Source organism: Neodiprion pinetum, chromosome 2 (genome assembly GCF_021155775.2).
Source record: "Neodiprion pinetum isolate iyNeoPine1 chromosome 2, iyNeoPine1.2, whole genome shotgun sequence".
NCBI classification, from domain to species: domain Eukaryota; kingdom Metazoa; phylum Arthropoda; class Insecta; order Hymenoptera; family Diprionidae; genus Neodiprion; species Neodiprion pinetum.
Window position 1 is genome coordinate 43,551,778 of NC_060233.1, and position 16,264 is coordinate 43,568,041.

The 16,264-nt window shown below is 38.0% G+C and overlaps 3 protein-coding genes across 15 annotated transcripts in view; 1 reads left to right on the plus strand and 2 right to left on the minus strand.

Annotated features, from left to right (window-relative positions):
- The window catches only part of LOC124213239 (otoferlin), a 39,388-nt gene extending 28,560 nt beyond the window's left edge, over window positions 1-10,828 (plus strand). For 6 of the 10 annotated variants that reach the window (XM_046614325.2, XM_046614326.2, XM_069133943.1 and 3 more), the window contains 7 exons: window positions 746-915; window positions 1,039-1,357; window positions 1,449-1,647; window positions 3,955-4,173; window positions 4,336-4,436; window positions 6,149-10,259; window positions 10,372-10,828. In XM_046614325.2, the coding sequence (XP_046470281.1) occupies window positions 746-915; window positions 1,039-1,357; window positions 1,449-1,647; window positions 3,955-4,173; window positions 4,336-4,436; window positions 6,149-6,329 (1,189 nt within the window). In that variant the 3' untranslated portion in view covers window positions 6,330-10,259; window positions 10,372-10,828. Of the gene's footprint in view, window positions 1-745; window positions 916-1,038; window positions 1,358-1,448; window positions 1,648-2,588; window positions 2,726-3,602; window positions 3,791-3,954; window positions 4,174-4,335; window positions 4,437-6,148 lie in introns of those variants that run through there. The other 4 variants (XM_069133945.1, XM_069133944.1, XM_069133948.1 and 1 more) reach the window with 4 other exon arrangements.
- Window positions 7,852-12,717, minus strand: Ns4 (Nucleostemin 4). 4 transcript variants are annotated; one of them, XM_046614335.2, is made up of 6 exons: window positions 12,588-12,717; window positions 12,200-12,305; window positions 10,749-11,068; window positions 9,152-9,800; window positions 8,608-9,030; window positions 7,852-8,457 (listed from the first exon to the last, which is right to left on the minus strand). In XM_046614335.2, the coding sequence occupies exons 2-6, from the start codon at window positions 12,291-12,293 to the stop codon at window positions 8,177-8,179; spliced, it is 1,767 nt and encodes a 588-aa protein (XP_046470291.1). In that variant the 5' UTR covers window positions 12,294-12,305; window positions 12,588-12,717; the 3' UTR covers window positions 7,852-8,176. The 4 variants fall into 4 exon arrangements, with proteins under 4 accessions (XP_046470291.1, XP_046470289.1, XP_068990053.1 ...); XM_046614333.1 differs by having other exon boundaries at window positions 12,185-12,305; XM_069133952.1 differs by lacking the exon at window positions 12,588-12,717 and having other exon boundaries at window positions 10,749-10,859; window positions 11,021-11,068; window positions 12,200-12,267.
- Window positions 12,718-13,110: 393 nt separating this feature from the next.
- mRRF1 (mitochondrial ribosome recycling factor 1) lies at window positions 13,111-16,114 on the minus strand. The gene is made up of 2 exons (XM_069133953.1): window positions 15,106-16,114; window positions 13,111-14,937 (listed from the first exon to the last, which is right to left on the minus strand). The coding sequence occupies exons 1-2, from the start codon at window positions 15,714-15,716 to the stop codon at window positions 14,694-14,696; spliced, it is 855 nt and encodes a 284-aa protein (XP_068990054.1). The 5' UTR covers window positions 15,717-16,114; the 3' UTR covers window positions 13,111-14,693.
- Between the last annotated feature and the right edge of the window lie 150 nt (window positions 16,115-16,264).

Consider the following 16,264-nt stretch of genomic DNA (forward strand, 5'->3'; position numbering starts at 1 on the left):
CACCCTTATTTGTTAAAAAACATAATCTCAAAGATGCCCAGTCATGATCGAGCGATAGACATAGGAAGCAGCATGTGCAAATATGCATTAAAATATCTTGGACGTAACACCACCTAAAGACATCTTTTAGACGTCTGTCACATTCCGTATTCTGCCTGCTACAACGTGTACTGTCAGTCAGCTGATATGACTGGTTTGAACTTACAGTACTTGTTATACGGATTTAATTCCGCGGAATCAAAATGAATGTATATACAGAAGTAGATCAGGGTGTGCCGAAGAAAAAAAAAAAAAAAAAAAACACTTTTTATCTCAAACGTGCATCAAAACTTCCATAGAGCATCCCAAATAGTATATCTCATCCAAATATGAGTTCTTAATACTGATATTCAGAGATGCCTATTGCGTTTTTTTTCCATTTTCCATTTAAATAATTGAGTAAAAAAATCTTATGTTTGAAAAATTTTAAGTATAAAAGAAGGAGAATCAAGTAAGGAAAATCGGAATATTATCGACATTTTTCTATACGTAAACGTCTTGACTTATAACCTATCTAAATACAGATTCTTGTAGAAAATTTCACGCTCTATAATAAAGCACCGATATAAAATTTTCCCAACCAACCAATCAAGAGATATTCGCATATAAACATTGAGTCATAGTCACGCCCTAATATAGATATATATGTATTAATAAATTACATCCATTTTGCAAATTACGTCAAGATAAAATATTTCGCCTTAAGCTCCGGTTACAACAAGTGGCGAGACGCCCTTAAACCAACGCAAATACTGTCGAAGCTCTGTAAAGATGGGAAATTGGACGGTCCGTCTTACACCCACGGACGAGTAACAATCGGACGTAAAAATTTCACGCTGTCTCCTGACGAAATGGAGAATTATGTCCATACAAAAGGTGAGCATACCAGCATACAAGCTTATGCGCTTATGAGCATACAATTATTCTCGCTCTAACAAATAATGACCACTGCAGTTGAATGTTCCGGGTCCCCGTGTATGTGAGCCTATATGTTTGTAGGCATGGAGGAACATCTCGCCTTGGCAGTCCTACATCAGTGGAGCTTGTTTCATCGACTAGGTACTACGTTGGTACCGGAGCACGTAGAAACACGCCCGTTGTACAATCCTGACAAACCTGGCATTGAGCAGGGTAAGCTCGAGATGTGGGTGGATCTATTTCCGATGGACATGCCTCTGCCTGGCCCACCGTTAGACATTTCCCCAAGGAAACCAAAAAGTTATGAGCTGAGAATTATTATCTGGAATACGGACGACGTCGTCTTGGAGGACGACGCGTTTTTTACCGGTGAAAAAATGAGCGACATTTATGTTAAGGGGTCCGTAACCATTCTTTTTATTGTCATTATATCATATTTTATTATTCGTGTATGCGACGTGGCACTGTAAATTTCTCCACCTCACGAATAGATGGCTGAAAGGGCCAGAAGATTGCCAGTGCACAGATATTCATTATAGATCGTTAACCGGCGAGGGCAATTTTAACTGGCGGTTGATATTTCCATTTGACTACCTTGTAGCCGAGGAAAAGATTGTCATCAACCGAAAGGAGAGTTTGTTCAGTTGGGACGAAACGGAATGTAAAATACCGGCACGATTGGAATTACAGGTAAGACTTGTGCTACTGATTTGGTCGCGGATTGAATAAAAATTAATAATACCCAGGGCCCCTTGAGGGGGTATAGTAGTCCAGAAGCCGCAATTTCCAGTGTTTTTTTGAGCTTGATGGAAGATAAAAAAAACAAAAAAATGTTTTTTTAACCATCCATTAATTTCGTCTCTTTATCGATGTTCCAAGCACTTACAGAAATATTGTTGATTAAAAAAAAATTAAAATTAAAAAAGTCATGTCTCTACATTATACACAGACGTGAAAAATACGGGTTGAAGCGGTTTCAGGGCTTCCAGCGACTAAAGTGCCCAAATATAGTTGTATTAGTGGCATCAGCCATAAAAAATAGTTACTAAAACAATGGAATTTGGAACCAAACATGACTCCGTTTTTTAATGATTCGCATATATTGGGGTGACAGAAATGCAGTATAGGCCGCGGTTCCATCTGATATCGCCCAGCAAGGATAAGGACGAAAAATTCAAACAACTTGTAAAAAATTTATGACACTGTGGCAAATTAGAAGAAACCCGTATTGTCATTATATTCTAAAAAAGACTCTCATCTCTCTGCATGGCTATTACCATTTTTCGCCAAAAGTTCATTTTCTTCTTCGAGTGATTTTTTTTTTTCTTTTCAAAGTGTGAGTATTTCTATCGTTATTCAGAAAATGTGAAATTAACGAAGATCGACCGAAAATTTCCGGAGCTATTCAATGTAATGTAGAATAATGGGAGAAAATTTAACCACGGTTTTCAGGAATTATTTTCTTTTCTCTTGCCGGTTTTTATTTCGTTAGCGGGTAAGTTCTTTGAAAGGAGTTGTGAATTTTTTTATATCACGAAGTTTTTATGTATTCAGGTGGCTTATATTTTCTACTATATGTAAATTATTTTCATTATGTCGCTACGTTGTTTCTTTCTTTGTAATACATGTAGGTACACGAGCAAATAAGTGAATGTGGAAAGTATGAAAAATCCATTGGAAAATAAGACTATATAATCCTCAGAATATCAATATCTTATATACAATTATTCAAGAGGTCAGACATCTGTTTCAATCATCCCACACATCGACAATTCGTTCAAATCGTTGCTCCTTCAACCCACTGATGCTGACTGGCTCTTGCAGTGAAAATGCGGTTAGTTTCAATTTCCTTTTTCTAGACGTGATTCTTTTGTAATCCTTTCATTGTTTCAATGTTTCTCTATTCTTCTATCTTACCCTCACGAATTTTTTCGGAGCCGAATGTCAGAATATGGGTCTCCTCAAATTTGCCAAAGAATCGTGTATATTTTTTAAAAGTCCTTTCCATTTTTCATCTCGACTATACTGGGCTACTTGAAATGGAACCAGTCACTTACAGAGGCAACCTGGCATTTTGGGGGACACGTTGATGCGAGGAGCGAAATTTTTATTTTCTTTTTATCAGAGACATGTAAATAGAGGCAATTAGAGGCAATTGGTTAAAAATAGAGGCAAATAGTACAAGGTGTGAAAAATAGTGGGAAAATAGTGTAATTAGCTGCACACTGGAAGCCCTGCAGTCGACATGATTCCGGTGCTCCCATTAGTCTGAAACAGAAATGAAACCAATTTTCTTGATCAGTAAGAATGTCATTATAGCCGGTACCTAAGAAAGAAAAGAAAAGTTCAAAAAAATAGCGTCCGCCTGAAGGAAAAGTTAATTATTCACCCCGTTTTTTTCAATGTGTTTAATTTTTTTTTAATCGTTTTAGTAATAATAATTTTGCAATGCTCTAATTAGGAGCTATAAAGAGATATATGTATACCGAAGGTCCATGCTAAATTTGAAGTTAATCGATTGAATAGAACTCAAGATTTTATCCGTTGCGTAATCGCGATAGTAAATTCGTAGAATCCCTACCATTCCTTTATTTCTGCCTCAAATGAAAACGTGTTGAAGTGTTTTTGTTCGAAATTGCATACAGGATGGGACTGTTGAGTCATTTCTCGCGTTTGAGATATATGTGGACTTCGATATTTGGAGATGTATACGTTAGCGTCGAAATCGAACAGGACACCCCGTTAAACGTACAACGACCCTCGTTTTTCACTCAAGAGCTTCGACAACAATATCTAAGTTTGAACAACAAAGTAGCCACAAACCAGAAACAGATTGCTATATTTGGCTAAATGTCGTATGTCGATGCAAAAGTGCTGACAAATTGATAGGCATTATGGAATGATCCGGTTGAATGATAGATCATTGTAGTATATTCTATCGATTATGCCGTATCGTGCATTCAATTCCATTTTCTTACCCTCATCGATACTTGGCAGGTGTGGGATGCGGATCATTTCTCGGCTGATGATTTTCTTGGAGCAATCACGTTGGACTTGAATCGATTTCCACGAGGCGCGAAGAACAGTAAGCTGTGCACCTTGGAAATGTTGAAAGCGGATGGATCTGTGCCGATGGTCAATATATTCAAGCAGAAGCGTATCAAAGGATGGTGGCCTTTTTACGTGAAGAAGGAATGCGAGGACATGGAATTAACGGTAAGTAAGGCAGCAATCACACGCACACACACACACACACACACACACACGCGCGCGCGCGCGCGCCCGCCTACGCATACAAAGTGCAAAACAACGTGGTAATGATAAAATTTGCAAGTAAACGAGAATTTGATTGTATTCATTTTATGTCTTTCTTTCCAGGGAAAAGTTGAAGCTGAAATACATTTACTAACAAAAGAAGAGGCTGAGAAAAATCCTACCGGTTACGGAAGAAACGAACCGGACCCTCTCGACAAGCCAAAGTGAGTTACCTAGTGACCTTCCATTGCGATTTCATTCTCAAAATTCTCATCTTATTGTTAATTAAGTACGTTCGTTAAGTTAGCACAACCACTTATAAGCATCGAAATGGTACCGTTTTTAAAATTAGCCGTTAATAAGCCGCTAATTAGCTGTTGAAAAATTTATTTTGCCGCGTGTTGAATTTTCGCAAGCGTCGATGATTTGGTAAACTTCACAATAAGAGCACAATCACTCGTGAAATAACTGCGAAGGATTGATGGTCAGAAATTTTAAATGAGACTGTAATTCGCCGCTAATTAGCGGCTACTGATCATGTCCCAGTGAACACGTGACCTTAATATTACATCATTAATAGGTCATAGATAGGTAGGGAAATTTTACGCAAATTTGAAATAATAGAGACATCCTTTGTGACTAAGGTGCGATGCGAAATTATACATCTTTCTGACATCATACTGAGTGACATTAATTTCATGTCACGAAATGATTCGAATGCTATATAATATTTACATAACGCCATAATATAATACTGAAGTCATTTGTCTATGTACATTTGACATAACAATGAAATCAAATTACATGATAGGTAATATTTTCTTTCGTATTGTCTCTCGAATAACATAGAAAAAAGTTCTTAATTTTTTTCGAAAACTATTGTGAGAGTCAAGGTAGTACGGTGATGAGCCAGACGCGGCGTTTGGGGCGACGATGATGTGGGGGACGGGATTCGCGGTATCGCGGGAAGGATTCAACGAGAAGACGTCGAACGACGAGCAGATTGTCTCGTAGTCTTGGTTCCTTTTTCCTTTTTCCCATTCAAATAATGTCAAGTGAAAAAAGTGTTTAACATTACAAAACTGACTTCGACAAAGACCGACAAAGCAAAAGTTTGACGAACCTAAGGAACCACAGGTGGCCGGGCCGGAGGCTTGAGCAACCGGAATGGTCTTGCAATTGCACGCGTTGGAATGGGAAGAAAACCAAGACATGTTATCGTGAATATATTTTGTGTCGGGTGTGTGTTTTAAAATACTGCGAACGAGTGGATGGATGAATGAATGATTTTTTTTATGATTTATCTTTACAATTTTATTTATACACCTCTGATTTATTTATTTGTTATTTTTAAATCCCGAGAATGAATGGATGTGTGAATGAATGATTTTTTTTTTTATGATTTCTCTTCACAATTTTATTTATACATCCCTAATTTATTTATTTATTCAATCCCGAGAACGAATATGTCTTTTAGTTGAACGTGCACATGCTATGTATTGAAATTGACGATTTACTCTTTAAATTATAACAGTCGATAATTCATTCAATGCATATACCATATAGATTATAAACAAAACAATCCGTCACAATATTGAAATTCCAGCGTTGAATAAGAGTTTTGATATCGCAAATCGAATAATGTTTAATCATTTGAGATAAGGGATGTAGGCATTAAGTTGTTTATAAATATATATTTAGCGATTTTATTAAATCTAAAGAAAGACAATACAAACTTTTTTTTCAACATCGAAATATTTAATTATTAAAAAGAATTTGCCATAGTGGTTACATCACAAGGACGTCAGCTTCAGCTTTATTACATCCCCGTGTAATGGTTGCCATTTCGATATTTTTAGGTGGTTGTGCTATCTTAACGAACGTACCTCAATTCTTCTTTTCAACGATTAGCTAATATAGAAATTGTTATTTACAGTCGGCCGGACGCTTCATTTATGTGGTTTCTGAATCCTCTTAAGTCTATCAAGTATATCGTATGGCACAACTACAAGTGGGCAATACTCCGAATTTTCGTACTCATTGCCGTAGCTTTGTTGGTTCTCCTTTTTTTCTACGCTATCCCTGGATATTCGGTGAAAAAAATTTTAGGCGCTTAATTAATTCGTATCGCACTCGTGCCCATTTCAAGACATTCGTGAGCACCGCGACTTGCTTGCAGTTTCATTTAAAAATATTATAAACAAACTGCCGCAAGAGAATAGGAATTATAAAGTACATCACGAATGACAAAAGTATAACGTTCCATCACAGGCTATATATGTCAATGAAGTGTAATTTTCGCATAAAATTTTTATGTATTTCTTATTCCACGATTATACTCCTGATAACGCAAGCATGAGAATACAGCGGAAAATTTACAGGCTGAGCCTGAAAAAATGAATCCGGCTGATCATAATACTTGCTGTAACTGATAATGAGCGTTCGAGTATGCCCCAAATTTGCGTTGCATAATAATTCATGGGATCATAATGCGCTCGCCAGTCAAGCTCAACTCACTAGCGTGCATAATTTATAATCCTTCTTCCTGCTTGTACTATCGGTAACACAAAAAAATACTCGAACAGATAACAAATATCTTACATACAATGGACCAATTGTTAGAATTATGCAATTCTGATGACAACTTCAGTCAACAACTTGATCCAATCAAATCAAGGGTACCTATGTCTGATGATCAGATAACACATTTTTACCAACGAGTAATACGGGTAGACAAAACTTTCTGTTAGCTTATGTAAAGTCGAAAAATATATCATTAGAGAGTAACTATATATCACTCCAGATGTTTACAATAGGTTATGTAACCCAACTTGCCCTACTCAAAAAACGTAATTTCATCGGAATACGTGTTTAATATAGTACATCAAGTATCAAGGGCGGAAAGGAGGCGATTTTACGGAGTGCGAAGTTAGCCGCACGAGCGAAGCGAGGGCGGCGTACACACGAATAAAATCGCGTTCCGCCCGTGGTGCACACGATACTTTTTAACAGACGCTTTTGAAAATGCGAAATATCGAAAGGATGAGAAAAAAACAAAAAAGAATAAAAAAACGTCAGTACCATTGAGTTATTAAACTATACACTAGAAAAAACGAAGCAGTAAATGTATGGTTTAACGTTTTATGTAATATATTTCTTAGTATAATTATTGACATGACACCAACTGGTAGTACGTATTTGTAATGCGAAGAAGGGCCGTATTCGCTTCGATCTGATTCTATTACGTCCGCTAGAGCCGGGCGGAGAGTCCCTGTTCGCCCGCTTCCGAATGCTCCTGAATCAGCCTGAACGCGCTACTGTTTTTTGTCTGCTTTACATGCACGAAATGACAAATTTTCAAAGGGGCCGGACAAATGAGTTATTTCGCCCGCAACCGCGGATTACCGTATATTTACCACGCTAATGGACAAGAGTTTAATCCGCATACACTGGTTTGAATTGAATTAAAATCAATCATTATTACAAATTTGACTACAATCTTGAGTATCAGCGTCAGAACGGTCAGTATAGAATTTTCGGTACTTACCTCGGGAATATCAACTTACTGTGTATAATCAACAAGAGGCCCTGCTTTGGCGGCGTAAATGTTGCAGAGTTGGCTCGGAACGAAACTCGCAATGACGTAACAAAATTAAATGGTATTGTTCTACATAGGTACAGTAACAAGAAATCTGACATTGTATTTGGTATTTTTTAAATGATAATTCAATAACCGAATAACCTAATTCCAGCATTGCATTGCCTGTCAATATCAGCCCGGTGACCATCGATGAATAACATAGTTTTAATACTTTATAAACTCCGCTTGCCAAGCATAGTCTACGAGATGATAGTTTCTATTATACGTGTTGGTATATATAATGTTATTGGAGATCGTAAATGTAAAACTTCACCCGAAACAATATTACATAAGAAATTTTGGAAGGTGTCAGAAAAGACATCGTTACTTGGCTGTCGTTAATGCTGTGAACCTATTAGCCACCGTTGGTAAATCGGATTCGTCTTCAGAAGATGTATGCGAAATTGGGCTGTTGCACATCTGGCCTGGCTTCTGTTCCTCATCTAGTGACACTGAGGAACCTTCTTCTGCACTGGAAACTTGTTCAGAACTTTCCTCTTCGTCTGACGTAGATACCATGGTCGTGTTAGATGTACGATCATTTACTTGCCCTCTCGCCTGAATCCACTGGACCATTTGAATGTCAGGATGTTTCTCCCATTTATCTGAAATTTGCCAAAATTGGGAAAATAGTGCAATGCCAGATCTAATAAATGCTCCGTTTCAAAGACCATGCCATCTTCGACAGAGACAGGCTTTGTTGCGGAGAAGCAAAAACGTAATGATTTAATATTCAAAGGTACATATTTAGATACCTTTATCGACTGACCATCCTATTGGGTAAGCGTAGATGCAAATCTTTCCATCGAGTGCCATTCGTAATATAGAATTGGCAGACCGATAACAATCGAATCGCGCAGTTCTAGCGGTCAAGTAACTTCGTTTGGCAGCCCAGCCATCACAGATATCCATCGCTGACCAAGTGCTGTTGCCTTCTTGGTGATGAATATTGAGAACACGTGGAAGGTCCAACCTTTCGGCCAGAAATTTTACTGTCGTATAGGGTTCTTTTACTTGCGCAATAGGAAATGATCCCATAAGGATTTGTAATTGTTTAGGTACTGTAGAAGGAAACACCAATCCTGGACAGTCGCACAGACGAACAGTTGTCGTTAAGAAAATCGTCTGGAAGTGTTTCGTGTGTCCTGGTGTCCGTGACACACTGACCACCTTTCTACCTGTCATTATTGCAAAAAGATTGATACAGCGTACATGCGTATGATATTTATGTTAGGACACAATCATGTCGGCGTATCTCATCGACATCAAAGTTTTTGCTAAAGCAAAGAAATAAATTACCCATTAGAGCATTCATGAGAGAAGATTTCCCCACATTTGGTGTGCCAATACATCCTATTGTCAGTATGCCATTTTTATATCGCTCATGACAGTGGAAGTCAGTGTCATGCTTATCAAGTCTGACAATGCTTTCATTCCGGTTCAGTTCATCAAGGCTTTGTTCGGACTCCATCTCCTCGCGTATTTTGTCACGCCAAGAACTCAAGTCCACCTCATCCCCAACAATCTGTTCACAGGTATCCAGTAACTTCTGAGCACTTTCAGCAGCCATCTTTAATTTGCCTTTCAGTCGACGGGACTTGAGACCCTTTTCATCCCTGTTTGGATCGCGCAAATTATAGGTGGGGAATGATGTGAACATTAGCACATGCAACTTTGGGTAGCGTATCTTAAAATATTCCCGCCATGCCACAACTAATGCAGCAGGTGCCAGATCTATTTTATTTAACACCAGTATCATATTTTTTCCCAGATCCTTGGTCACATAAGTGTATAGATACGGTGGAAACGTTAGCACGGGGTATCGAATGTCCACTATGATAAGGAGTATGTCCGACATCTCAAGCACCCTCCACAACTGGCGCCATGTCTCAAGATTCAACTCAAAGTAGCTCAGGCCATTTACTTTCTCGATGTTCTTCAGATATTCCTGCAGTAAGTATAGAGCATATTACATGGGCGCACAGACAGACTATAAATCTTCTGGCGAGGATGTCAAAGTAAGTATGAGTTGTGAATATCTGTCTAGACTAATAGCCTGAGTTTTCCTTGGCAAAAAAAAAAAAAAAAATGAAAAAATAAAATGCTGCAACAAAGAGCCATTTGATTCGAACTCGACCGGTCACTGACCCTTGTAATTTCAATCTGTATCTTCTTTACTAGATTCTTGAATCGTAGAGACTTTCAAAACAGCAATGTGTACAAGAGCCTGAATATCCCGAAACTCGGTTCAATAGGTAGTGCTGTGTAAACGCAAAGCCTTCTGTCCATATTCGTGCAAGAAAACACCTATCAGCCATAGGAAAAAATTGTTCATCTACAGTGTTAGTCAGCAATTCCCATAGGAATGCTACTGATTGTCGAATTAATTGAAATGAGTATCGACGATGTACATACCTAAATAGTGACATTTACATTTTAATCGAAAGTCCAATAACATTTCTGCATTTGAAATATTTAATCACATTCAAATATCTTCAACCAAAATATTTTTTTTATAGATACTAAGGACAATAATGGGAGGGTCACGGATATCATAGTTGGAAACAACATAATGTTGCCTTAAGACTGGATAGTCCAATGCTTCAAATTCATTCGGTATTTAGGCTGATACTTTTGTCATGAATGTCATTACCATAAAGTCTGATGTCGGAGAAACTGAAAATATTAACATTGGTTCGTTTCTTCAAACATGCCACAACATATGGATCGGACAATGATATTCTGAACTGTAAGATTCAGTGGCCGGTTGATTCGACATAACTGGCCCTTGATACATGCATCGATAATTGTGCCAAATAAAAATGCTTTAAAAACTTTGCTTGTATGAATATCAGAATTAACCCATATGATTGCAGCAACAATAATCAAATCTTACGGCAAAGTATTTACGTTCCCTAGCCTCGAGTATTTCCTTAGTGGTATTGAAATCCCATTCCGGTCTCTTTGGCATGTCAATCTCAGGTGGGAAAAAGTTGTCAGAGATTTCCTGTGCCAACAAAGGGATGGGATTAATCGTGCGTCTGGCCTCTTCTTTTCTTTTCATTAGCTCTTCCTTAGATTCTTGCAGAAATTGCAAAGTATACTTGTTCCCAGTGGAATTTCCAGCACGCGGCTGTTGATTTAGTTTTTGAACTTTTGCAAACGTACTTTGAGAATCTTTCACATCTTGCTGCTGCTCCTGTTCGACATCGACATCTGTGCATAAAAGATTAAACTATCAGTAAGTGTGACGAACACATAATATTCCATTATCTTACAAACTCGATTCTACTCTGCGATGAGGCTACATGAATGGATCAAACTTTGACGTGTTATGTGTATTAAGCCTATTTTTTGCTCTGACATCAAATACCAGGTTATAACAGGAGATGGGGCAGAATTGGTACTAAAATAGAAAATACATCCAGTTACATACTAATGGTAAGAATTCTATCTTTAATGATGAATGAGTTCATAATTATTGAAACCTGTGGTAAATTTTATCACCTTCTATTATTGGCCATATTCTCTGCCTTACACATTTCAAAAATTCGCGCCCTGCCTCCAGCCCCGCCTATGACTGTCTATATGTCTGAATTCAACAAAATTGTGTGCTTTTATATTACAATAAGCTCGTCTCTACAATGAAAATGCTACCAACACGACGAGTACAAGAGCAAGTGGAGCGCAAGAACGTACATTTTTACGAGGAGAGTTACCAAAAATCGTCTAAAAGCAAGAGAACTGCATATATTGTAAGTTTCGGAATGACACTTAGCCATTGCAAAACTAACTCTTGTTCTACCATTAAGGGAATGCCCTGGGCGATCCCAATGTTGTAGTATATATATTCAAATATCGAAGTCCACGTACCTCAAACGCGAAAAAAGGCCTAACAGCTCTATTCCATACAGAATCCCGCACAAAAACACTCCAATCCATTTTCATTTGACGCAGAAATAAAGAATTGGCATGAATTCTACGAATTTACCAATTACGTTTTCGTCGAATCCGTGTCCTAGTCGATTTGGACATTGATGTGATTCACTACCGTGATTTCGGAGAAATCATGCCATTTCTTTGTTATTATGTTAAATAAAAATGTGTTAGATTGGTTTTGTGCAGAATTGCTTGTAGAATGGAGTTATTATACCCTTTTCTGCGTTAGAGATGTGTGGACTTGAATAATTCGAGACATATACAACGATGTCGAAATCTACTAAGGCAATCCCTTGACAACTAAAGGAATATTGAATGTATCGCAATCACGCGTAATATTGAAAACCATAGCCTGTCAAAAATTGTAATCCGGCCTGTATACTATGATATTACGGTTACACTTTTTACCGAGCAGAACTCGCGTTTGCCGGTGTTTTTTCGCCTTCATCTGGAGTTTCTTGGCCTTTCCACTAAATGGCACTTTTCTCCTGCCCTGCGGCATCGTCTTCCGCTCCTAATCAAACGCCAAATAACACAATGCAAGCTCAGGTTCCCAACAGTAAACAATATTATCACGGTCGGTGCGTGTCGATGCCCGTGAGGTAATCACGCGATATCGATTAGCCAAGGATATAGGTTAGAAAGCTATAAGGATCCCCCCCCCCTTTGACCGTTGTAACAAAAAACAGAACAGCTGATCCCACTGTAACATTCGACCGGAACGGCCATATGTTTTATCGAAGAAAACTAAAGCCTCGATTCTTGAAACAAGGATCCCAAATAACTCATGCCATACCCTATGCTTTTGCAGACGATATCACGCACGATATCTAGGATCCTAGTTTCAAGAATCAAAGCCCCAGAGACCACGGTCTAAGAATTAGACGTGGTCCGACTGGCCTACGGTCACTGTGATTATTTGGTCTTAGTACGACGGAAATCCGCCGAGGGCCTCATGCGTCGGTGAGGATGAGGTAGACAATAATGGCAGCGATCTAGCAGACAGTATTCACGAAAGTTTGACGTTTGCGTGTGGAAAATGAATTCTGCTGCTGAAGATTACATGGGTACATTAATATTTAACAAAAGAAAATAATTGTATGATGAATGTATGTGACTATAGTGACAGTATATTAGTGAAAATGAAATGCATGATGAATCGAAAGACCAAAGATTAAATAAAATTCCATTGGTACGCTTTCTCGATAAAAAGAAAACGGTAATCACACTGAAACAATCGTGGAAAGGATGCGCTGCTGTTGATGAAATCTAAAACTACTAAACGGCAAATCATCGAGGACGATTTTTTCGTATGCTCCGAAATAGAGATCGGACTCCTGTACTCTAGTCTCCATGCTCGTACCTATGAAGCATTAAGCAGCGTATATAATTTTCACATTTGTCATTTGGTATAACCTTTCAACACTGGCTTTCACATAAAACCCATAATTTATTATCTCAGCTACAATGACTCAAAGTAATAAACACTTGCAATAGATTCCAAACCCAACGCCAAATTAAGATATCAAATTCATCTTTTTCCCAAAAATAAGCATTTTTGCTAATCCACTACGAAAATCCGAATGCCAATGTTTACACAACACGTCAATAAATTGTGGAGTTTAAAAAAAAATGTGTATTTATTTGTCCGCCATATTGTAGCCGCCATTTTCAATCTTCAAATTTCGATTTCGGATTCGTAATTAGCGACCCCAAAACCCCTTAAATACAAAAGTATCAAGTGAATCGCATAAAAGGAAAACTGTATGCATGAAAGGGAGAAGCTGATCTATCTCGACTATGAAATATTACCTGCGAAACAAAATTATATAGAACATACATGCAAACTTATCTTAAGATTATTCACTATCCAAGTTCTCAATCAGTTGATCCTTACAAGAAATAAGAATATCAACTTAAATTTCTAGAATTTTAAAACAAATGCTGATGTGTCGAATGGTGGTTTGAATTTCCAAGTTTGGATTCTGATCACTAGGCTCCTTCAAAGATCCATACTATGAGGTTAACAATATGAATAAACAAATATAAATATCAATCAATATTTAATAGTAATGTCCATGATAATATTGGAAATATCTGTCTGACACAAGTTGATATAGATAGTAAATAGATCGTTATAGGATGAGAAAATCAGAACACACGTATTAAAATATGATATTTCAATAATTAAATCTTGTAGGGTACATAGGCAGTTGCTCCAACTGGGAAGAAGACCCAACGCACTGTCCTTCCTAACTAACTACGAAATTTTTAACACCATGTTTATTACGTACACAACCATGCGGGCATCCTGAACCCCTCGCCATGCAATTTTTTTGCATTTGTCACATCAAAATGTTTGTCAAATATTCTAATGTACAGAGTTAAACTTCACTTCCTGTAAATTTCACACTGCTGCTAACTCTTAAAAAAGTTTATCGTATCTGCTACTCCACTGCTTATTGTCTGCACTGCCAAGTGCACATTCATCGTTTTATTATACAAATTGAGGAACACGAAATTAAGGTTCGAATATCTGAAATTCAGTAAATTATAGTATAAGGCAAAATAAATTCACAATTTGAAAACTTAGCTACTTCAAAGTCACGATAATATTACAAAATAGCCTCCGCAATGTTTAGTTACGCTAACGTTACTAACTTTAGCCTAATTCAATACCCATTTATTCTTTTTCGGTCTTAAGATAATCTGAAATTGTCAGTAAAGTAGTTTTAATCCAACCGGTCATAGAGGTTACACGCAACGATTATTTTTTACTCACAGAGTATTCATAGCAAAAATAACAAATCTATCAGATTGTACGATTTGTTTGTCTTGATGGATTATTATAAATAATGGCTAATGTAAGGAAATCATTAGACAATATACAGATTGTATACTCCTAGTCCAAATCTCCTGACAATTCCTTTTGTTTCATTTTAAGTATCGCCTCCGCTTCATTGATAAACTTATCCGCTAGAGCTTGAACTTGATTCTGTATACTACGTTGAAGATCCTCAGAGATATGTTTCTTGTTTTTCACTGACTTGATGCAATCCAGTTGGATATCCCTGATATTTTTACGACAACCAATGAACATCGCCTTAGCATTTTTAGCCAAATTTTCTCTGTGCTCCTTGGTGATTCTGAACGAGAATGGGAATATGATGAAATATTCAATACGAATGGCCAATGCAGATGAAACAAAACATACTGGTTGGCATATATCAAATAACTTCTGTCTGCGCACATTTTTGATCTAATGATTATGTAAGTAACTACAACAAACTCATGAGCTGAACAATGAAACTTACTTTGGAATTGGTACAAAGAGCGTGGTTCCGTCCTGTTGGGGGTTAAGATTCATTCCACTTTTAGCTAAAGCTTGTATGATATTGGGAATGACTTGGGGGAACGCAGACACATCAATTATCAACGTCTTGGGTTTTCTCACGACTTGTGATAATTCTTGTAGTTCGTATTCCTTACTCTCCCACGGAATTGGTATTTGTTCAATCGAGCCAACGGAAGAGCGCAGTGTCAAGTTCTTGGAGTAATTATCCTTTAAATTATTAACGGTATGTTCGAATTGCGTAAGCAGTTTCTCTGTATTGATCACTTCTGACAGTTCGTTCAGGTTTACTTCTACCTTAGTCTGTTTCTTCTTATCCTTTCCTCGGTCCTTCGTCTTGGCCAAATTGAGAGATGACACGATAAAGCATCGCTTACGCATGCACTTCAAGGAATTGTAACCAAGCTGCATGACAAAAGGATTCCATTCCATTTTATCACTTGCATCTTTACCTAATAAGTGAAAAAAACCACGAAAATGCGTGGGTTTCTTTTCTATCGTCGATGCCAGCAAACGATACCTCGCCGGGCAGGTTCTACTCCAAACACTCCAAAGGGTTTTCACGATGAGCATTCTGACTTTTTGAACAGCTCGCGAAAAATTTATTTTCCGAGTTGAAGTCTTACTTGTCAGGTACACATGAAGTATGAATAGCAATTTGGTAATTAACAGTAAATGGAGGTAACAGCAGACTCTTAATGACCCCACCGCCCAGGATGGCTACTGAGAGCGTATTCCGAAATATACTTCCAGTACTGCCGTGACGTCACGCAGTCAACTGCGAACCGCGTTCCGTTTTGGCTTTCATGGGCTATTAGCTTTATTGAAGGGAGAATAGGTAACTAAATGTTTGGTACGCCTGGATAAGTATCACAGATAATGAATTATCGTTTATTGAAGAATTCTGATGAAAATATCACGCGGTTCTTTCGCCACAGCTCTGGCCGAGTGTAACCGGCACTTGTGGCTCCCGCTCGGGAGAGAGTTCTCGCACGATCATTCGTCGCAGAGACGGAACGTCAGCGTCTGCTTACGCTGCCGCTTACGATCTGGGGCGCTGCTCTCAGCTCTGACGGCGGGCGAACCCGGTCGTTGTCGAGAGGTCGCCACACCGTATTTAC

Excerpts from the sequence above, each read along its gene's own strand:
- mRRF1 (XM_069133953.1), bottom strand. The coding sequence starts at position 15,716 with ATGCTCATCGTGAAAACCCTTTGGAGTGTTTGGAGTAGAACCTGCCCG. Across the intron at positions 14,938-15,105 it reads CTCTTTGTACCAATTCCAAA|AATCACCAAGGAGCACAGAG; the intron begins GTAAGTTTCATT and ends ATTCTCGTTCAG.
- Ns4 (XM_046614333.1), bottom strand. The coding sequence starts at position 12,293 with ATGCCGCAGGGCAGGAGAAAAGTGCCATTTAGTGGAAAGGCCAAGAAA. Across the intron at positions 9,801-10,748 it reads GGGAACGTAAATACTTTGCC|GAATATCTGAAGAACATCGA; the intron begins GTAAGATTTGAT and ends TACTTACTGCAG. Across the intron at positions 9,031-9,151 it reads TCTCATGAATGCTCTAATGG|GTAGAAAGGTGGTCAGTGTG; the intron begins GTAATTTATTTC and ends CAATAATGACAG.